We start from the raw sequence: 23751 nt of genomic DNA on the forward strand, positions 1-23751 counted from the left end.
GAAAAACCATACAGCTGTGAAGAGTGTGGGACAACTTTCACTACATCAGGTGCTCTCAAATCACATCAACGTATTCATACAGGAGAAAAACCGTACAGCTGTGAAGAGTGTGGGACAACTTTCACTCAATCAAGTGCTCTCAAATCACATCAACATATTCACACTGGAGAAAAACCTTACAGCTGTGAAGAGTGTGGGACAACTTTCAGATCATCAGGTGCTCTCAAATCACATCACCGTATTCATACTGGAGAAAAACCGTACTGGTGTGAAGAGTGTGGGACAACTTTCAGTACATCAAGTGCTCTCAAAAGACATCACCGTATTCATACTGGAGAAAAACCTTACAGCTGTGATGAGTGTGGGACAACTTTCACTACATCAAGTGCTCTCAAATCACATCACCATATTCATACTGGAGAAAAACAGTACTGGTGTGAAGAGTGTGGGACAACTTTCAGTACATCAGGTGCTCTCAAAAGACATCACCGTATTCATACTGGAGAAAAACCTTACAGCTGTGAAGAGTGTGGGACAACTTTCACTAGATCAGATGCTCTAGAAAAACATCACCGTATTCATACTGGAGAAAAACCGTACTGGTGTGAAGAGTGTGGGACAACTTTCACTTCATCAAGTGCTCTCAAAACACATCACCGTATTCACACTGGAGAAAAACCGTACTGGTGTGAAGAGTGTGGGAAAACTTTCACTACATCAAGTGCTCTCAAATCACATCAATGTGTTCACACTGGAGAAAAACCATAGTGGTTTTAAGAGTGTAGGAGCCGCAATTAAGCATATTGTTTTTTTCACAGTTTACAATAAACAATTCCCATCTATAGAGAGGCGAAGTCACGCCCATCTACTTCCGCTCCATGGGACCTTATTTCGGAAAAATAATGTATTGAAGTCAATGGAGAGAGAAAACGTATCTTTCGATCCCGTTTGAATAGTGCCATGAGTTACACATATGATGTTTGTCCATCTTAAAAAATAATTTCCATGTAAAAAAAAAGTCATTTGTGGGAAAACTGTTGAAATATAAGACTATGAAAAATACGCAACTACAAAGACTACTAATCCCAGAGTCGCGTAAGTGATGTCACAATTGTTTTCCTCCACTAAGAGATAGCTAAGATCAGCGCCATTAGAGATGTCCCGATCCGATCATGTGATCGGGGATCGGAGCCGATCACGTGATTTTTAAAAGATCGGAATCGGGAGAAAAAGATTGGGGATTGGGAATCTTTTTTTTAATAATTTTTCTAAAAAATGTTTTATTTAATGTTACAAAACAAAAATGACCATGCTCACGTCTTAAAGTCATCCTGAGGCCTTAGTTTAGGTTTAAAATTACACAACATCATGTATGTGTTGCTTCTTCTGGGCTTGTTTTCAGACCTGGTTGCTTATTTCTCTCAAATCTGGCAACAGAGTGGGCGCAGTGTCTAATAGTAGCAGTAAGCTAACGAGAGGCTACGTTCAGCTGGTGACTCGGGAGTCGGGACAGAGAAAATGTCAGCAGTTTGGAAGTATTATACAATTGAAAGCGAAGGCAGTGTAACAGCCAGATGCAATGTTTGCAAGGCGGAGGTTCCGCGTGGTGGAAAGAACAGAGCTACGTTCAACGCGACCAATCTAATACGCCACCTGAGAAACAAACGCCAACAACAACACGGCGAGTACACTAGGGCTGTACACGAATATCCGAATATTCGTTCGTTGGAGTACTATTCGGGTTTCAATTTCGTTATTCGGAAATTCGTTTTTTCATTGTTTTCCCCTATTTTTTAAAAATTGAATTTATTGAAATCTCCAATATCAACGTAAGAGTTTGTGCCTCTTCGGGGGGTGCTAACACTTAACCATAAACGTTATCGTTTACTTTCTCCGTCTTTATATGTAGATATTACTTTTCTCCGTTAATATCCGTCACGTTGTTTCCAAAGCAACAACAACTTCCTGTCAACAGCGCTACCTCTCCTTCAAAATAAAAGCATGTCCACAAATAGGAAGCCAAGACAAATTACACTTAAGACATATACAACTGCAACGAAAGTAACAAACACAATGCGATATCCTTTTCAATTTCAAAGACATCATATTTGTAATTCGTGGCACAATTCAAACGGGATCGAAAGATAATCTTTCTCTCTCCATTGACTTCAATACGTAATTTTTTTCAAATAAGGTCCCATGGAGCTCCACCGGAAGGGGAGGGACTTCGCCACTCTATTGGCCTTGTGAGAGCCTTTTCTTATCAAGCTCCACATTTGTGGAATCAGCTTCCAGTTTGTGTTCGGGCGGCAGACACCCTATCCGTTTTTAAGAGTGCGCTTAAGACCTTCCTTTTTGATAAAGCTTATAGTTAGGGCTGATTAGATTCAGCCCCTAGTTTTGCTGATATAGGCTTAGTTTGTCGGGGGACATCTTACTTCTTCCTTCTCTCTGTCTATACCTATGTACTCTCATGTTCCGATTAACCCAGCTTCCCCAAATGTCTTTCTTTTTGGTGTCTATATACGCCGGGATCCGGAGTCATGGATGATCCTGCGCTCCTGTGTCCTGCATCGCGAGCCCTGGATCTTGAGTCTTGGCTGTGGTCCTGGATCATAGGTCCTGGATGGATATCCTCGTGGATTCATCTTCCTATTATACACACATGCATTTCCAAACATTTGGACTACCTATGTTGCAAATGTATTATCTTTTCAATTTACACACGGCATCTATTGCACGTCTGTCCGTCCTGGGAGAGGGATCCCTCCTCTGTTGCTCCCCCTGAGGATTCTCCCATGTTCCCTTTAAACTGTGGGTTTTCTTCGGAAGTTTTTCCTTGTACGATGTGAGGGTCTAAGGACAGAGGGTGTCGTATTGTCATACTGATATTTTGTACAAACTGTAAAGTCCACTGAGATAAATGTAACATTTGTGATATTGGGCTATATAAATAAACATTGATTGATTCATTGTGTTGGGTAATCCTTTTTTCCATTACAGATCCCATCCCAACGATGTGACAGTAACGGAAACATAGTGGAAGAAATGCTGGAGGAAAGAACACTAGTATGCCTTAATGATGGACATGGCACAAGAGTAGATGTTCACAGGGGGAAAGTCTCATGCCTGGATCTGACATTAGTGTCAAACTGTTTGGTTCATACATGCGAATGGTTTGTTTTGAATAACTCCACTGTAGGAAGTGACCATTATCCAGTGCTTACTAAAATGAATAATAATGTATATATGCAGGAAGGAGGTGTGATAACCAGGTGGTGCTTTGCTAAAGCTGATATGTACTCAGTAAATACATTTGTTCCTGCTCAAGATTAGATTCAACTTTGTGTCTTTTGATTTAACAATGTAAGTAGAATCCTCTTTGTAATTTTTATGTTTGCACTTGAGTAACCTCAATGGTATTGAACAAATTTGTTGTTCAATGTATTAATGAATATAATTTAGTTCGAATTTGATTGAAGTATTTTAATGTGCAAATGCTATAATCAGTTTGTTTCACCTTTCTACTAGAACCATTGGCAACAGCTACCATCCCACCAACATACCCTGATAAAATAAAACATAGAAGTTTAAACTCCTGTCTCCTGGTGGTTTGTGGCTCCAGTTTGAACATTCATCTCCAACACAAGTTAATGTTGCAGGAGCTTTGCCGGCAAAACCTGAAGTGGGATGAACACATTTCCCCCTCCTTCTCCAAACAGTGGTCTGATTGGCTGAGCGACCTCCAAAGGATGAGTGTATTCAAGGTGGAACGCTGTATCAAAACCCTGAACTTTAAAACATCTGTGAAAGCACAAATTCATAATTGTTCTGATGCCAGTGAAGCTGGTTATGGTACAGTGTCGTACCTGAGACTGGAAGGTGGCAATAAGGTGCATGTTTAATTTCTTGCTGGAAAGGCCAGAGTTGCACCTCTGAAGCACATCACTGTTCCTCGTTTGGAGCTCACAGCGGCAGTCCTCGCTGTCAGAATGGATGGAATGCTTCAAAGGGAACTACAATGGCAACTGGAGAAGTCAGTGTTTTGGACCGATGGCACGACTGTCATCAAATACATCTCCAATGAAACCAGACGTTTTCATACGTTTCTTGCCAACCGAGTCACTGTGATCAGAGAAGCTACAGAAGCTACCAGTGGAAGTATGTGGGCTCCAAGGCCAATCCTGCTGACGAAGCCTCACGTGGATTAAGAGCCGAATAATTTCTCACACATGGAAAATGGATTAAAGGCCCAGAATTCCTGTATTTGCCTGAGAGTGAGTGGCCTACACTGGAAATGGATTCAGTGATTCCCACTGATGACCCGGAGGTTAAAAAAGAAGCAGCAGTGAATGCCATTGTTAAGGATTCAGAAAATCCATCAGACCATCTCATCAACTACTTCTCATCTTGGAAGAAGCTTAAAACGTCTGTTGCCTGGTTCCTTGAACTTAAAAGACTTATGTTGCTTCTGAGTCAAAAGAAAAAGGAACCAAGTCTGACTCCAAAGGATTGGTCCGCTCTGTGTGCATCCAAACCAAAACCAGCGTCTTGGAGAGACCTGTGACGAAGATCTGCCTGCTGGTGGAGGCCACAGAATAAGATCATGGACAATTCTATCTATTTTCTCTTCCTATCTTCTTACCATCTGTTTATCTTTCAGTGGCTACAGAGAAGGTGACACAGAAGACACTATGGCTCATGGATAGAGAGAATAGCTCCCTTATATGTTTTACATAAGGGTAATTGTGATTCTCACAATTAGGGGCCGGCATGTGGAAGCTATTCAGTATTTTTCACACTTATTTAATGTATTTATTTGTTATTTTTTGTTTTGTAGAATTAATTAATTTACAGCCATATTATTTAAGTGAAGTTGTGTTCCAGCTAAAATGCTTTTATTTTGAAGGTGATGGGTCAATTTGGGCACACAGCTGGGTTTATTTAAGGCAATCAGGGCACAGCAGCAGTCAGTGGGCACCTTGAAGGTCTATGTTTTTTTTTTATCAGTATCAGGGCTGAGTTCAGCAAACATTTCAACACCTTTTGCTGTATTGTTCCCGCAAGGTGAAGCTAATAAATACCACAAATGTTGATGCCTTGTCTGGACAATGGATTGATTACCGGCTCCTGATCTGCGTAAGGTCCACTATACCTGGTGCCTCAGTTGTCTTTTGAAACTTTGTTGTTGACAAATAGCCACTGCAATGAACGCACACACATTTTCAACATTTATTAACAATTGATTCATTTAGCAAGCAGCCTCAGTAGCGTGTGGAAGAACCAAACACAGCAATGCCAACAAGCATTGTTACAACATAAAAATCGTCCATCAAACACAAATTGCCTTCTTGTGTTAAGTTTAGTTAGAAACATGTATTTAATGAATGTCTCTCACTGTGTTTATGTATGCAGCGCACACACCCAAATACATCCTGGTGTGTGTGCTTTCAAACACAGTCACTGAAGGCAAAGCCGACACAATGCAGCGCTAGATAAAGATCAAACCAAAGTCATTTGAAAGGTGCTGCTGCTAAACAGTTATGTACCACGATCTGAAGCATGTCTTATTACTCGCTGTGATTCATTTTGAAAGGTGCGTTTATTATAAACACATCGTAGGAACAGCAGTTCTTTCATCAGGTATTATATCTGATATTTATATGAATCAGAGTCGTTACCTTGCAGGTGAACCACATATCTGCAGTGTGAGTCTGCAGGAGGGAGGATGTTCACTCTGAGGCTCAGGTGAGCTGCAGAGTCACAGGTGAGAGTCACAGGTGAGCTGCAGAGAGTCACAGGTGAGCCGCAGAGAGCCACAGGTGAGCCGCAGAGAGTCACAGGTGAGCCGCAGAGAGTCACAGGTGAGCCGCAGAGAGCCACAGGTGAGCCGCAGAGAGCCACAGGTGAGCCGCAGAGAGTCACAGGTGAGCTGCAGGTCAGCAGAGTTCTGCAGCAGGACGTTCTCGGGGTGTGTGTGTCGGAACCAGGAGTAACGGACCGCGGTCCCCCGTGAACACACACATCTCACCGTCACCGGACCCCCCCCGACAGGTGGAGCCCTCCATCAGGGAGACCAGGGTCTGGAGGCGGGGCTTAGAGACCGGGACTGAAACACAGAGGAGAGCAGGGCAACCTTTTTTTATTCAAATTCATCTTGTTTTAATTTGTATTGGCTTTTTCTTTACTGCATTTAAATTTAGTTTTATAAGATACTTCCTTTGCACCATATCTTATTGATTTATTTATGCCTTGTTAAAATGTGCTAAATAAAAAAACTTGATGACATAAATGTATTTATTTTTGCATTAGACTGAAGTTGTTGTGTTTTCATGGCTCCTTTATAACCGGCAGAGAACGCCTAATCAGGTTAAAGGTTACAGGTTATAGGACCAACTTCATCACCATGCTATATTCTGACTGGGGGGGGCCGTTACTTTCTGAGGGGGGCCCAATAAATGCAGGACGAAAAAGACAAAGACAGTATGAAGTAATTGCGCACCTCGGGGTGTGAAGAGTTACTCGGCCTCCGATGGTTTGGATGATGTTGCGATGTGTTTGAACAAAATAAAATAACAAACTTTTACACAAGCAACAAAGAAAAGAGGCCTTTACAATATTCAAAACAAAGAGGCAAAACTCAGCGTCTGCTGACTGGCACACCGGGCACGGGGGTTTCATGGTGATACCTGTTAGTTAAATATTGAACCCTCTCCACCTGCAGTATAAGGCCTGTCGATCCCGACCCAGTAGACCCCGCTGTCCCCCTTCTGCAGATCTAAGACCCTCACAAACAGTCCTCTACTCCGAGCATCCACGATGTGAACCCGGGTGCTTCTGGTCTTCCCCTCCGAGTCCACCAGCACCTCGCAGGTCCTCCTAGACTCTCCTCGGCACCAGTACTTGTTGCTGAGCAGCTGGTTCTTATAGCTGCAGGAGAGCAGGAAGTCTGACCCGAGGGGAGCCGTGATCTGCTTCTTGTCACACTGCAGCTGCAGACTCGCTGAAACAGAAAGGAAAAGGGAGTCTGAGAAGAAGCTCTTTCATGTCATACCAACAGTGGGTCTGCTAATGCACATTCAGAGTGCATGGGAGTGGGTTGCTTGTGAATATCCCCGTGAGAAATAACATTTGTACCTGTAAATACTTTCCACACACCTGAACACACAGAATATCACGTTAGCTAGGAATACACATCTGTACGCAGGTATTTATGGTGTGTGTGTGTGTGTGTGTGTGTGTGTACCCTGGCAGGCCAGTGGGGAAAAATAATAATTTTTGTGTAGTTGTATATTGCAATAATAACGTATGGTTGTCACAAAATCCCACAGCACACCCGGACTTGCCTCACGGCACACCAGTGTGCCGCGGCACACCTGCACCTCCCTATATGCCACACCATCTTTGAGAAATGACTGCAGGATCTCAGGTCTGCAAAGTGGACAGGTAGGCGAGAAAGGCTTTTTTGAGTCTCAGAGACCAAGGTCCTGTACACTTCGCATACATTGACTGCACGACTTCAGGTCTGCGATGTGGACAGTACACCTCAAATACATCACTACACAACCTGGGGTATTTGAAGATAAGGGAATGACATGTTTATAATATGCTGCAAAACACAACAAATATGCAGGGTTACGAGTCTGTTTCTAAGGCCATTTTATTTTTGGTAGTCTGATCATTTCAACAAGAGAATAGAATCAAACTGAAAACATCGTAAATATGTTCCAGATACATGAAGCAGATTAATGAACAGTGAAACTCGCTCATGGACTTTAAGGTGAATACTTTAAGAAAAGGTTTTTGTTGGTGTCTCAGTTTACCTTATTTATATGTATAGTGCAATATTATTTTAGAACACTTGGTGGCGGGGTTTAGCTGCACCGGGTGTATAAAAGGGGTCATAGGTGAGAGGAAGAGGACACAGGAGGAAGAGCATACCGATTCTACCAGACGGCCAGCCCAGCCCCAGCAGATGCTCATACTACAACTATTGACACCGTGTACTTAAACCTTGGTATGTAAAGCAATAAAACATCATTCTAAAACTGCAGCAAAAGACCGGAACTTCATATGTTTGTGTCTGCGTCAGGATCACTCTAAACCCTCCTGTGAAGTAATGGCAAAAAGATATAGGACACTGGAACATTTAAACTGCCATTACATTAAGTAGAATCGTACTCTATGAGTGAAACTGGACAATAAGAAACATATCGCATTGGATTAAGGATCGTTTTCACCGGACAAACAATTGGATTACTTCACAACCAATACCGTCATCCCGGATCAGCTAGACCAGTGTTCCTAACCTTTTTTGTCTTGTGTACCCCCTGAGCCTTTTGTCATACCATGAGTACCCCCTCAATCATACGTGCTGATGATCCTTCACAAGTAGAACGTAACTGATTATTGAATGAAAATAACTTTATTTCATCTCCTTAATTTGAACATCTAATTCTCAGGCTTTTTCTTAATTTTAACTTAGAGAGAGTGACAGCATCCCAACAACTGTTGTGCAATGAAATATTGGGCTACTAGTAATCTCGAACCGTCAGTTTAAAAAAGAAAAAGCGATACCGTTCCGTTAAATATCAATAATTTCGAACATCGCGGGGAAATTCCATCGACTCATTTTAAAGTTTTGGGGGAAGCCGGAAGTGACGTTAATGCGGGAACACTTCACTGTGCGGCGAGAGAGCCAAACACGGACAAAGTAGGCTTGTTTGAGACCATAGACTGTATATATAAATGGACGTAGGGTCCGTGACGTCACCCATAGGATTCTGCAGAGTTGCCGTGAAGCCCTTAGTAGGCGGAGTCGGCCACTAACGGCTCGACAGTGACGCCTGAGTTCAACTCCCGCTTCTCCAGCCTGCTCCAAATAAGGGCAAAGAGGCGGAGCCGAGGCGGGACCTGCTGCCACCGAGCTGGAAGTTCCAGAGCTAGCTGAAGCTACCAAGCTAAGCTACCAAGCTAAGCTAACATGCAGCATCTGCACCCATGATCTGCACGCTGCCGTCGCATTTTACGTTTCTAAGGTAAGCGGACATGAAACTATACAGCAAAACTATAAATAATAATCTAAGTTATTGAGCTTTTAGCATAATACTTCAGAATCTTAAAACCCCTTAACGTTTGTATGCAATTGTACTAAATTCAACACTGGAATCAAGCAAATATTAATATGTTTGCATGACATTAGTTATTTATATTTTGATATCACTTAACTATACGTTTAATACATTTAAGTCAAGCTAAGGTACATGTGATGGTAGCTAGTTAGTGCTCTTACCTGTGAGGCCTCTTCCAAACAGCATAATAACCAGACTGTATCATTAAAACTAAGTACCAGTTATAGATCCTTGACTTTAGACAAACAATTCAAAAGACAAAATGTATTTAAAGACCAATCTTTATTTGAATGTGCCTCTTAACCTGAGATATTAGTTATACAGTAATAGTATTGACAATCTAAAATAACTGAGCAACTCAACAGTCAACTTTATGTTTCTTATTGTCTAAAGCATTTATTATTTTCATTTTCCCAATCTCATATTCAGTGTGGACGGATTGAGACAGCATGGTGTCCAGAGAGCTGCAGAGACTTCAGGGAGAAACCTCCGTGTGATGGACGTCCTGTCTGTTGGTTTGGAGAGGACTGAGGGTCTTTCCTCTGCGAGGAGGACCAGGGCTGATGGAGGAGCCCATGCTGGGCAAAGCTGATACCAACTGCACAGGCCTAGTCGGTCACTTTATTTGACTAAATGTGTTTAATACATTTAATAGGTTTACACCTTCTGTCCATATGTGCTTTTTATTTAAAACATTTGATTAACTTTTGGTTCACATTTCAATAAATTGTATTTGCACTCCTTTTGTCCATTATTCTTACTGAAAATGTTAGATTACATATTCACATCTGACTGAAGATTGGCCCCATTTATTTTGCATTTGTTGCAAAACAAGGTACATGATGTGAAGCTCATAAAGTGAGGCAAATAGAAATAATCAGCTGATGGAGTGTAGATGTGGAAATAGCTGCATTCGATCAGCTGACTGTTTTTACAATAAAAGTAGTTTCTTAGTGAATGTCCTGTACTGGTCTTAAAATCTCATAACATCAGCTTTTAATGTTCCTCTTGGATGTTCTTCTTGACGCTCAGAGAAGGAGAACATGTCGTGTCTTTCAGGCATGTCCTTTCCTAACAAGAATGACAGGAAACATAAAACATATTATTGCAGAACAAGTGTATTATTTATGAAAGCGGTATGTTTGTGTGTTTAGGGGCTGTAGATATCATTATTTTGTAATTGTAATTATTTCAACAATGAGCTACAAAGACAATCAGATTATGAATGAACAGTATGAAGTTCATCAACATTGAAATATATGTTATTATCAAAATAATATTTAACTGTTATCAAAACGTAGTGCAACTGTAGAAGCTTGCTCTGTTGTCTCACTGAAAGAATAACTTTTACCACGTTTTTTACAGACAATATTGAGAGATAAATAGTAGCAGTTCTCACTATGTGTTAAATATCTTTGCCTTCGATACATTAAATTAGAAAGCTGACAGTCATATTGCTTGTTATCATCTAAATGTAACTTTTTGCATGGAAAAAACCCTCAACTTCACTGATGTGTAGGTGATCTAGTATTTAGTATTGTTTAATGGAATGTATATCAGTGTATTCAAGTCAATACTTCATTCATTTAAACCAATATCTTTCTTGATTCTTTGTACAGTATGAAAAAAGAGTCTTTGTACCTGTGCTGAAGTTCACTGCTGTGAGGAGTCCAGTTCTGTCTCTCACTCTCTGGTCCAGCCTGTCTGCATCACCTGGACACCTTGAACAAACAGATATATATATATATGTAAAGTACCATGTGTACAAACAATATAACTGATTCTCTTCTGTTGAACATGTTGGATTGTGTATTGTTCGAGTCAGGGGCCTTTTAATTTTACTGTAACTTTGGAAGTTGTGTTACCAATGCTTACTGTTTATTTGATACCCATTTAGTAATGCAATTAATAAAAACAACAAGGTTTGGGTTCGTTCTTCAGATGACTGTGACGTTAACGTGTAAGCTCAATAATGAACTCCAGCTCAACCAACCATATTGTAATATCTAAGTAATCATCTTGAAATATGACATTAATAATTGTAATATACACACATCTTATTGTGAGGTTGACTACACATACACTACTTCGACATTAGCTTGTCTACATACTTGAGCATAGCCAATTTAAATTAACCTTAGATGCATATAGTTCTACCTACATAATAAAATATCTCTAAGTTACAAGGATGTAACCTTATTTTATCAACCTCAAACAGAAGCCGTTTGTTCAACAGTATTATCCCACTTAACACTTGTCTATTTCGTTTTAACCTTTATATATACAGTCTATGATTTTAACTTGGAGGCTACGATTACAATCGTTAGCACCGATGTAGCTACCACTAGCTTACATGCTAACCCAAGCCTTACCATTCATTACGTAGCTGATTAAAATCATTAACACATAAATAAAGCACTAGAATTTCACTTACCGCAAAACCGCATTCATGCACTGTCTGTTTTAACCGCAGAGCGAGTCACAATAGTCCGATATATAAGCATAAAGAACAAACAACCACGGCCGGCTACAAGTTGTGTTTCCTGGATGAGCTGAGCAGGCAGAGTCCCTGTAGCTAGCTTCACGGAGCAGCTAGCAGAGAGACAAGAAGCTAACAGCGGCAGGCACTTGACAGAGCCGTCACTCAATGTGACCACGCCCTAAGTTATGCACAAACGTTAAGACCTAATATAAATAAAAGGGTCGCGTTAGAAAACAATTCACTCACAGATCCATAATCATGAAGGTGGAATCTAACTATATCGATAATAAAATGTATGGAGCCAGGGGTAGAAACATATTTGTTTCTGCTGTAAAGTTGGGCATTTTAACATGGGGTCTATGGAAATTGCTCCTTTCTGCAGCCATCGCCTATCGGCCAATATATGAACTGCAGTGTGTGGCACTTCCGTATTGGCTTCCCGGCTCTACCCCACAGTTTGCCGCTTGTTTGAGACGCGTTGCGGCTCGCCTCGAAAGTAGACGAGAATAGCCGATCGCAGCCGGGGGAGGTCTCAAAAAGCTCGCCTGAAGTCGGACAGCTCGGAGTCCATGCTCGGAGTCGGCTTCGTCTTCTTCTCTCGGTTTTTTGGCGGATTGCAAACAACTTTAAGGTGCATACCGCCACCTCCGGAGTCGGCTTGACTCGGTTTGCATTTATAAAGAATGCACACATGTGTTTAATCGTTAATGTCAGATATGTACTAAGTAAATACATTTGTTCCTGCTCCAGATTAGATTCAACTTTATTGTTATTGCACATATTACAGGTACTGAGACAACGAAATGCAGTTTAGCTTCTAACCAGGTGCAACAAGCAGTAAAGTGAAAAGTAATGTACACAATCTACAGAATAAAATATAGAATGAATTGAATGATGAATAAACAGTGAGGGGTATGAATACACTATATATACACAGCAGCCTGAGAGCAGTATGAACAGTGTGTATGAATATGCTAGGATATATAAAGTATGAAAACGGTAAGCAATGCAAGTATAGTATAAAATATATGGATATTAATTCAATATTGATAAATATTGTGGAACAATGATGAAAAATGGGAATGGATGTGGCGACGTAAAACTGACACAAAACAACAACAAACTTTTGCCGAGCCAATAGACCTATCGCTAAGCCACGCCCCCTTTGAAAACTCGGACAAACAAAGCCGACCGTGAATGACTCTTGACAATGGCCGCGGGGGGAGTTCAAGTTAAAATAACATTAAAATAGAAGCAAGAGCTAATAAAAGCAACAGCAGATGAAAGTTAACAGTTAAAAGCAAGAGTAAAAAGGTAGCCATGTATTTCTTTATATAAAATATCTAATCTTGTTGCCTGTCGTGTGTAGTCGTGACTGTTGTGTAACCATTGAAATGATAATATGATGTTGAATGTTAGCAGTGGTGGTCACTACATTAAATCTATAACTATAACTGTCCTTGTTGGTCATCATTTTCACTGTTATGCACCTGGCTGACTGTAACGTTACCTTTTTTTGGGTGAGGGTCTGTGTCTTTTCGGAGCAGCACACACGAGAGCCCGGATGGGATCTGGATATTCCAGAGTTGGCTTCCCATCTCTGAAGTGCTTTGAGGTGAAAAGACAGTTAGCAAAAGTTAGCTAAAAACACCAGCTAACTAGCGAGGACGAAAAGTCAGACAGCAAACGTTGATGTTGATAACACTGTAGCTAGTTAGCTGGCTAACAAGTTGGCAGCTAACGTTAGCTAGCTGGGCTGGATATACGCTAGCTAGTTGGCAGTCAAAGTCAATCGTTAGCAAACTAATAGTTTGGTCTACGTTTCTAATACATACCGTCAAATATGATGTCTTTATGAATTGACATTACCTTTGAGCAAACATAAGTGTCCTTGATAATTGTCTTCACATTCAGTTGTGTATGTGGTTGACGACACAGCATAATCCACCGCTTGCATTTGTCGAGTTTTCTTTTGGGCTTCGGAAAAGGTACGAAATATACTCCTCCATCCAGTCTTTCAGGGTACCTGGTGTCCGAAATTACAGGTACCCCACGCACAGCGTTTCACCATCAGATATTAGCTAGATAATAAACATATAAACTGAACTCTTCACAGTGGTTTCGATCACAGACGTCTGGTTTTGGTTTGATGCGCCCCACAAACGGCTTTTCTGGTGATGTCCGAGTTTTCTGTCAGGAGGGATTTTCGCTGTGATATGATTGGACAAATTCTATTTGGGGCGTGGTTTAGCGATAGGTCTATTGGAGAGTTTCATCACCAGCACGTGGTAAAAACCACCAATGAGCGCTCAGCTCGAGATACCAGCGAGTCGTTTCCCATCAAGCATTTCGCTTCCGCAGCCCGTGGAGAGGAACTGCGCCGCCTCGCCGCGCCTCGCTCTCAAGGCTGCGGGCGTCTTTGTCCCGCGAGATTTCAACGTCTCATGTAGGCGGGCCTCCAGAGCAAGTCGGACAAAATGACTAACCATCATGCAACGCACGAGCAAGACGTTGATCGAAATTGCGCAGGACTCGCTTGTCTCAAACAAGCCTAGTGTGTTGTCATGCGTAGAAATGGTGAATTACTGAGTTTAGGCACGTTAATAACGTTTTAATGAAGTTGACTACAGTATATTCATATTTGTCAGTGCTTTCATGTCAATTCGGTGAACATAAACATAAACGATCGTGGTGAAGATGATGATTACATTAGGATTACAAATCGGTAGTGAGAGCTGCTGAATTTCCTCCCGTAGGATGTGATATAAAAACAAATCGATTATTTTTGTAGTTGTAAACTCAAGTGGATGAAACTACATTTATTAGTGCTTTCATGTAAATTCGGCGAACATATGATAGGCTACATTAAATGATCGTGAGAATGATGATTAAAAATCGTTTGTTTCTGCATTTCCTGATGAGAAAACAAACCGATGCTTTTTGTAGTTGTAGTACACCAACATGGATTAAACGTGTGGTTTTTTTTACCACAATGTTGGGGAAATTAATGGATAAAATGCACGGATTATTATTATTATTATTCCCACTCCGATCGGGACACTAGGTCCACCGTTTCCCCGCAGCGAGGCTCCCCCCGTTGACAGTTTACGTGGGCTGGGTGCAGTGGCGGACTGGCCATTGGGACGAATCCCGATGGGCCGGTACCGAAGTGGGCGGGTCGGATAAGTCACGAGCACATCCCCCATAGGCGGCGCGTGAGGCTCAGGTTTGGGAAGGCTAAATAACTTTTTTTACCTGACGCTGCCCGCCTCCGGCGTCTATAGAAAAGAGATCAACTCAGTGTGCGGAGTTTAAATCTCTCAAGTCATATTACAGGATAAAGGAAATACAGTTTAAACTGCCGTATGCAGAGAAGACGCAGACGTGTCGCACTTATCATTCATATTACATCATCAATCAGATCATCGATCATATAATATCATAATGTATCATATATTTCCTTATCTGAGTCAGCTTCTCCAGCCGTATCTGGCCGTGCAACACTTACAGTATCACATACTGTATGCAGAAGTATTATTTTAACACATTATGTTGACGAAACACTCGAGTCAAATGTAATTAAAGTCAGATCCACTCGTGTCTTAGACAGGAACGCGCTCTCAGCTGGAGAGAGAAACCCTGGCTTGATTTACCGAGTTGATAACCAGCGTCGTAGGACCGCTTAGCGAGATCTTGTTTGTTAGTTTGTTGTTGTTAGTTTGTTTGTTACTCAAACATATCCAGGGTCTGTTGAACTGGCTTCGTAGTACAGGGCACAGGTGGCTTGCAGCGCTAATGTCAAAGACACAGACATTATATTTGTATTTTACCAGGATGCAGTGACACAAATATGTACATATTTACATTTACTATCTACAGCACCCGCCGCCCCTGACATCCCCCACTCCCCCCGTTGACAATTTACTAGCGGTACCGAAGTGGGCCGGTCGAGAGTCCCGGGATGATTTTTAGTCCCAGTCCACCACTGGCTACATGACCGTATGATCGCCCATATTGACGCACCTAATTCCTAAACTTCTAACAGATACAACATAAACCGATCCTTCAGCTTCATATGAGCTCTCAGACACGTTCAAAATTAAACTGTCATCGCATACTGAGCTTGCTGCTGTGTGCACCATCGTGCGTTTACATGCAGATGCTGGGATCCTGAACGGTGCAGCTGGAGCGCTGTGCCCGCAATGACGTCACACATCATTTGGCGGGATTTGAAGAATCCCCGAGAAGATCCAGGATATGGTCAACATTGAAGGGCAGATTAATGGTTATCAAAGTACAAATATCCAAAATCAGTTCAGTAACGGTTTTCAAGGGGACAATATTTACTCAAATTGATGGGTTTGGATGATGGGGGAAACTCGTGTCACAGGCTCTTTAAATCACTCAATAAAAATAAATAAAAATCAATATGTTGCCTTGAAAATAAATAATATAATCAAATAAATACATATGAAATCAAAATAATCAACTTATCTTTGCTATATATATATATATATATCTTGTAACATTTAGGCTTAAACCATGGAGCCCCTTTGAATAAGTCCCCTTTAAACAGGCATTTAAACTTTAATTCAGGTACAAAACACTTAGCAAAATAATATCCAGAATCAGTATAGGCCTAGCAGTTTATTTTCACCAGTCTTTTACAACTTTTTTTTGGGAGGGGGGGGGGGTTAAGCACAGTTAGTATATGTTTATAAAACGGACAAGTCAAATCAAGCAATCTGATGTTTCTTAGCCGTGATATAATGAGCGTATATCCAGGGAATAGTTGTTGTTACTTTGCACAAATCAGTATCCCTCCGCATCTGAGAACCGTTATAAAATCCTAAACTAAACTTTATATAGTAAACTAACTAACTAAGCTTAAGATGGAAACATTTAAGGTTAACTTCGACCTCCGGGGTAGGCTTACTATGGAGGAGTGGATTGAGAAGTGCCTATCTCCAGGGGAAAAAAGCACCTAAACGACGACATTCGCTATCTGTTATTGTTGTTGCATAGCAACCACCTCGCACTATGTGCAGAAGGCAACGGAGGGACGATTTTATTGTATTCCCGGGCAGATTTTTAGTCCCAGTCCGCCACTGAACGTAGCTATTATGTAAGGTAGTTGTAAATCAAACAAGTGCAGTACATGCTATGTTATAAAGCCGTGGAGGGCGGGAGTTTATAAACCAAAGAGTAACCGCCCTTACGGGACGCTGTAATAAGTAAAGCGAACGCACCAGCAAGGACACCTGGCCTCCTATTGGTTGAGGGATTTTGACAGGATTGTTGCACAAAAGTTTCGAGCGCGCACAGAATAAATCTGAGAGCAGAAAAAATCTGTAAACAGCAATATATCTGAGTGCAAGCGTACAGTTTGAGCAGAAGCAGAGCAAATCTAAGTGCAAGCAGGCACTATTGGAGTGCGAGGACAGGGTTTGAGGGAAATAAATACATAAAGTATGCTCTCAAATTTAAATACCACGCTCTTGAATAAAGATAGGGAATAACCCCCATAGTTTATGTCCGACGCATCTTTGTAACGAACGAAGGACAGGAGCTGCGCTTCTCCACTCACATCTGTCATTTCATCCAGCTGCAAAGCGAACTGACCGGCTAGTTTTATTTTGTTCACCACTTGTCCAATTATATTTGTTCACATGTTGTTCATTCACTCCGCCTCGAGTTGAGACGTTCATCCACTCACTCATGTAAGACTGTTTCCACTATTGTTTGGTGTGTCTTTACTCTATGTAATTGAATATATGTGTATTGGTCATGACATGCATGTATGTAGTACTTTGTCAGCTTATCCTGCGGCATTGCTCTGTTTAAGGGTGTCGTCATCCTTGTCATTAAAGTATCGAAACTGACATTGAGGAGTGTGTTTCTTCAATATTAACAGACATATAATTGATCCGACGGGATACGGTGTTATTCGACAGGGGAACTTTCTTGAGTGTTTCGGCTGCTTTCTTGTCTATCATAATTTCGGCCAACGCAGTCGCTGCAGGGAGAATGAGCTCCTCAACAATAGAGTGAGGTTTTTTGATTGACAAACATCATATGTGTAATTCATGGCACTATTCAAACGGGATCGAAAGATACGTTTTCTCTCTCCATTCACTTGAATACATTATTTTTCCGAAAAAAAGTCCCATGGAGCAGAAGTAGATGGGCGTGACTTCGCCACTCTATAGATGGGAATTGTTTATTGTAAACTGTGAAAAAAACAAAATATGCTTGATTGCGGCTACTACACTCTTAAAACCACTATGGTTTTTCTCCTGTGTGAACACGAAGATGTGATTTGAGAGCACTTGATGTAGTGAAAGTTTTCCCACACTCTTCACACCAGTACGGTTTTTCTCCAGTGTGAATACGGTGATGTGTTTTGAGATGACTTGATGAAGTGAAAGTTTTCCCACACTCTTCACACCAGTACGGTTTTTCTCCAGTATGAATACGTTGATGTGATGCTAGAGCATCTGATCTAATGAACATTTTCCCACACTCTTCACACCAGTACGGTTTTTCTCCAGTATGAATACGTTGATGTGATGCTAGAGCATCTGATCTAGTGAAAGTTGTCCCACACTCTTCACAGCTGTACGGTTTTTCTCCTGTGTGAATACGTTGATGTATTTTGAGATTACTTGATGTAGTGAAAGTTGTCCCACACTCTTCACAGCTGTACGGTTTTTCTCCTGTATGAATACGTTGATGTGATTTGAGAGCACCTGATTGAGTGAAAGTTGTCCCACACTCTTCACACCAGTACGGTTTTTCTCCCGTATGAATACGTTGATGTGATTTGAGAGCACCTGATGTAGTGAAAGTTGTCCCACACTCTACACAGCTGTATGGTTTTTCTCCTGTATGAATACGTTGATGTGATTTGAGAGCACCTGATTGAGTGAAAGTTGTCCCACACTCTTCACACCAGTACGGTTTTTCTCCCGTATGAATACGTTGATGTGATTTGAGAGCACTTGATGTAGTGAAAGTTGCCCCACACTCTTCACAGCTGTAAGGTTTTTCTCCTGTGTGAATACGTTGATGTGATTTGAGATGACCTGATTGAGTGTAAGTTGTCCCACACTCTTCACAGCTGTATGGTTTTTCTCCAGTATGAATACGTTGATGTGATTTGAGAGCACTTGATGTCGTGAAAGTTTTCCCACACTCTTCACAGCTGTACGGTTTTTCTCCAGTATGAATACGCAGGTGGCGCTTTAAATTTCCAGATTCTGTAAAGGATTTGTCACATTGCTGACAGCTGTGACGTCTCTCTCTTCCTTTCGGTTTCTAGAACAGACGGACAGAGAAAGAGAGAAAGTCAATCTAAAAAGCCTAAATACACAAGTTAACACAATAAAACCTCACTTAAAGTGGACCTATCATGCTATATTTGAACAATATATTGTAGGGCCATACCTATATAAAGTATATAAATATGATATTTTTTTCAAAATACCAAAAAGATCCTGCATTTTAGCCATGCCTCATTTCGCTCCATTTGCTTTTTCCAGCGCTGTTTTTGCAGGGGGCTGATTCTGTGAGCTGCAGCTGACCACGCCCCCCTGCAGGAGAGGGGAGCGTGCTCTGAGATCAGCTGCTGGGCTGCAGCGGGGAGAAGAGGGGGAGAAAAAGAGATCTCCGTCCACCGTGTTTTATTCTTATAGAAGTAAGAAGAGAAGTAATGGGGCAGAAACCCTCCTTTTTTACGCAGCGGTCCAGACATAGACATCAAACGGCGACACATATTCAGTGTGCAGTTCCTTTGGCATTAGGGCAGGGATATCTAGATACTTTCCAAGGTTTGACATAATGAATTGTGCTACTTTTAAAGCAAGCAACAATGCTTTCAAATCTGTAATCAAAAAGCTCCTCAAAAACACTATCGAAGCAGTTCCTGCCGTTGCTATGTTAGTTCAAACGGTAACAACGGACTATTTTTCTTAGCGGACGCATCTCAATTTAAATCAATACAACTATTTTTTAAATCAATAAAATCATTTTCTAAATCCATAAAAGCATTTCAATTAATATTGGGAGTCATGTCGTTACTTTGTTGAGAATGTGGCCGTGTGATAAGCGGGATAATGTGCACATTGCATAATGTGCCTTCATGCCGATCTAGATCCCTCCGCTTCGCGTCGGGCTCCTGATCAGCCTGTCGGTATTCTTTCCCCATAATGACCGCGTCGCTGCACATTATCCCTTACGATTATATAGAGTCATTATTCATTTGTTTTAAAGCAGGAGGCGCAAACGCTTGCCTCGGGGAGGGAGAAAAAGAGCCACAGCGGAGAATAAACAGAAGGGCAACCATGGAAACCATGCAAGGGAAGTCTTCTTCGCTGCTTTTGTGGCAGACTACAGCGCCACTTACAGGCCTGGCATATGTACTACAGCGTCTCCAGCGCTTTCGAGCGGCAATGGCCGGCCGGGGCCCAACCTCTCATTCCCCTGATAGGTGGAGAATTGACCAATAGCCGTAGCACCACTTTACTGACGTCAGTAAAGTGTTCAGATCTGTATCAGATTCGTTGCAGCCCCTTTTTTAGAGATTTGGGTATGGAGGAAAATAGAGAGGGTTATGTTTTCTGACACTTGGTGAGTTCCCTGGAACACCGGGGACACATATTCATGTATAAAAGACGTATGAAAGTGCATTTTGCATGATAGGTCCCCTTTAATATAAACCTTGAGTTACAAAATAATACTTATCAACTGTTTGTGTTTATTATATTTGATACAGTAATACAGCAGTATTCTAACCAAAGTATATACCAGAGGTGGGGGACTCGAGTCTAATGACTTGACTTGCCTATTTTTGACTTGAGACTTGCTTGACTAACATTGATAAAAGACCTCGACTGTATTCATGACTAGAGACTTAGGCTTGAGACAGATGACTGAATGAATGAACTGAATGTAATGTTTTCTACTTTTTTACATCTGGGAAGGCATTTGCCTTCATCAGATGGAAAGTGTCTTGACCAACAACTTAAGTATTTCTTATAGCTATGCAGGGCATGCAGCGAGCAAACACAAACAAGAACAAACAAGTTAAATGAAGAATAAACTTGAAATTGTACAATATAATATTGTGGTGGTTCATCTTATAATTCAGTCTAGAGAATGCACCAGACAGCATAAGACCTGCAAAAATCTAAATGTTCTAGGGGGAGGCCCCCCAAACCCTTCGTGCGTCATTACGTCCGCGAGCATAAGGGCAATTTCCCAAAATCCTTAATGTCATGCACTGAAAAGTATAATCTGTTCAGCTGGGAAAATCTCATAGTTTTACAAAAAACATCTGCTTAGTTTATAAGATCACTCGTGGGGTGGCTCCTCCTCCTCTGGCTGGCTGCATCAGCCTAAAGTCCACCTCAACCAGGGCTACTAGAGGTGCGGCTAGGGGAGCCTGCACCATCCCATTTAGGAAGAGCGCATTCAGCCAGGCTGTCTTTCATTCCACGCATCCCATCAATGGAATTCAATACCACAACCAATGAGAGAGTCCTCATCCTACTACACATTCAAGCACAGTGTTAAAAAGTGGCTCATTAATAATCAACAGTGTCAGCACTGATGTGTAGGTGTGTGTATGAGTGTGTATTGTACATTTTTTATTTATTAACATGACTTGATCTTATCTGTATTCAGTGATGTCATCTATTGTAAATATGTACAATGGTATAACAATGTTGTGGTATTTTTATTATTGCTCATAGGATGACAATCAGCATCTGGCAAAGGGACTATCGGTGAAAACTAGCCTTTTGGCTAATTCGAGTACTTTTACATGTTTTTAATATGTTGATTAATGTACACTGTCCCTTGTTTTAAATAAATCAATTCAATGGACTGACTGAGCATGTGACGGAGCCCACGCACAATAAGGGCACACTCTGGACTTAATGATCTCAAAGGGTCGGAATATCTCTGAGGTTGTGGTGACTGATGTTGCGCTCTCTGTTCATTCCTTTGAGAGCTCTATTTCTGTTTCACACAAATGTTCAAAAAGAGGTAACCACAAGCGATATTTAACTGAAAACACTAGGGAAATGTTTACTCAGGATGTTTCTTCCACACTTGCCCCTGCTAACATCTCAGTAAATGAGCTAGTAGATCATTTAAATGTTATAGATGCCATTGCTCCAACTAAGGTAAAGGAAGTGACTGGCAAGAAAAGATCTCCATGAGAAAGGCCATGACCGTGAGAACAGAAAAAAGAGAGTGTTGAAAAGCTGAACGTAGGTGGAGAAAAACAAATCTCCAGGTTCACTTTGAAATCTATAAAAGAGAGACTTGGCTTTTATCATTTGGAATTGTAAATTGCACGACAGTCTTTCTTCTCTGACATCATTGGCCAAAAACAAAAAACAATGCACGTGCCTTGTTTGCTACCGTCGACAGACTAACAAACCCCACAGTGTCAGTATCCCCCCATTCAGAAAATCAGACAAGCAGTCAGTGCCTCTGCATCAGGTACAGCAGATGTGTTGTCCCTGTGTCCACCTAAAATCAATACAAACACCATGACACAGTTCCATCAGATTAATGATAAAAACCTAGAGGACATTATTCAACATCTTAAATCCTCCTCCTGCTGCCTTGATATTATTCCAACAGGGTTTTTCCAAGATGTTTTTCCTTGCATGGCCTCAGATCTACTTCACATATACCTCATTCACACCAACGGTGTTTCAGGGCCGGTCCGGAGCTGGAGCTTGAAAAGCACCGGGTTTTCCTGTTCACACCGCAGTGGAGCAGCATCTTAGCTCCGGAATCCGGTTCGTTTCAAGCACCAAAAATGTCCGGCCAGAGCAAAAGCACCGCATACGTCACGCTTACGTCGAGGCGGGGGCAGGATCAACTCCTGAACAACAACAAAAAGAGTGCGTTTTATCCAGTTTGTACACAACGATGGAGAAACTTAACAAGCAGCAGTGGTCCACTGAAGAGACTGGGAATCTGGTCTTCGAAGAGGTACAGGAGCACAATCGGCCATTGTTGTTGTTGTCGGTGTGAGCTGTGAGGGGTTTCCGCGCGGTTTGGCTTTATGAAGCAGGCACGCAAACGGTTACGTCATGACGCAATGACGCAGCACCAGTCAGACTCTGGGCGGTGTGAAAAGAGCCAGAACTAAACCGAAGAACCGGTTCTGAACCTAAAAGCTCTAGCACGGAGCTTGAACCGGAGTTGCGTTGGTGTGAATGAGGGTAATAGTAAACAAGTCTCTTCACTCAGGTGTTTTTCCACAGGCTCTGAAAACTGCAGTCATTAAACCCCTCTTAAAAAAATAATAATCTAGACGCTTCAGTAATGAATAATTACAGGCCCATCTCAAACCTCCCATTTCTAGGTAAAAATCATTGAAAAAGTAGTTTTCAACAGTTGAGTAATTTCTTGCATTTAAATAACTGTTTGGAAAGCATTTCACTGCAGGGCCTCGCACGGCTTAGTGCGGTATAGTTAGGCCTTGGTAGGCCAAGCTCACTTATGCTGCGTTTCCAATACAGTTAGGAACTGGGGCAGTAACTAGGGTTGCAAAAACCAGGAATTTTCAAAGATGGAAACTTTCCACGGGAATATAAACGGGAATGTATGGGAATAAACTGGGGAATTTTCTAAATTGAAGGTTGGCTCTTCATAGGGAACTTAAATTGTTGGAGAAAAGTATATTTTAGCATAATCTTGACTGCAACAAACAGATGCCATTCAAGTACACTTGAATATCCATGCATAGCACACTGCTTATGCATGGCTATGAGACCACACAAAGGTTCGCAACAGGCTCACAAATGTGAGAGTGGAAAAACTGGTTGGCATTCGGCAAACCTAAGGCTCTTTGAGCTGGACACAGAGCCATCCTCAACAAGGCGGGACAGATGACATGAAGAGGAAGACTCAGAGTGTGATGTTGATGAGGCCCAGGAAGAGCCCGTTGACTGAAAGGGTTAGTCAAAATGCAGAAGATCGCGTGAAGGAAGATTGCATGTTTAATAGAACTTTGTGGAGGGAGATGGGGCTCTTTTCATTTAACATTTGAATGGGATTTGTGGGGATTTTTGGATGGGGGGGGCATTTTTTTCATTTTGTAATGAGTGGGGTTGC

General features: G+C 41.6%; 1 protein-coding gene across 4 annotated transcripts; it reads right to left on the reverse strand.

Moving 5' to 3' along the window:
- Positions 1-5219: 5219 nt before the first annotated feature.
- Positions 5220-13544, reverse strand: LOC117560156 (CMRF35-like molecule 6). 4 transcript variants are annotated; one of them, XM_034236962.1, is made up of 4 exons: positions 13483-13544; positions 13124-13221; positions 6719-7003; positions 5220-6109 (listed from the first exon to the last, which is right to left on the reverse strand). In XM_034236962.1, exons 1-4 carry the CDS (start codon positions 13494-13496, stop codon positions 5940-5942), a joined length of 567 nt encoding a protein of 188 aa, XP_034092853.1. In that variant the 5' UTR covers positions 13497-13544; the 3' UTR covers positions 5220-5939. The 4 variants fall into 4 exon arrangements, 1 of the variants encoding a protein (XP_034092853.1); XR_004571119.1 differs by lacking the exons at positions 13124-13221; positions 13483-13544 and adding an exon at positions 7138-7236 and having other exon boundaries at positions 6503-7003; XR_004571120.1 differs by lacking the exons at positions 13124-13221; positions 13483-13544 and adding an exon at positions 7159-7233 and having other exon boundaries at positions 6503-7003.
- Between the last annotated feature and the right edge of the window lie 10207 nt (positions 13545-23751).

Source organism: Gymnodraco acuticeps, unplaced genomic scaffold (assembly GCF_902827175.1).
Source record: "Gymnodraco acuticeps unplaced genomic scaffold, fGymAcu1.1, whole genome shotgun sequence".
In the NCBI taxonomy this organism is placed as follows: Eukaryota; Metazoa; Chordata; class Actinopteri; order Perciformes; family Bathydraconidae; genus Gymnodraco; species Gymnodraco acuticeps.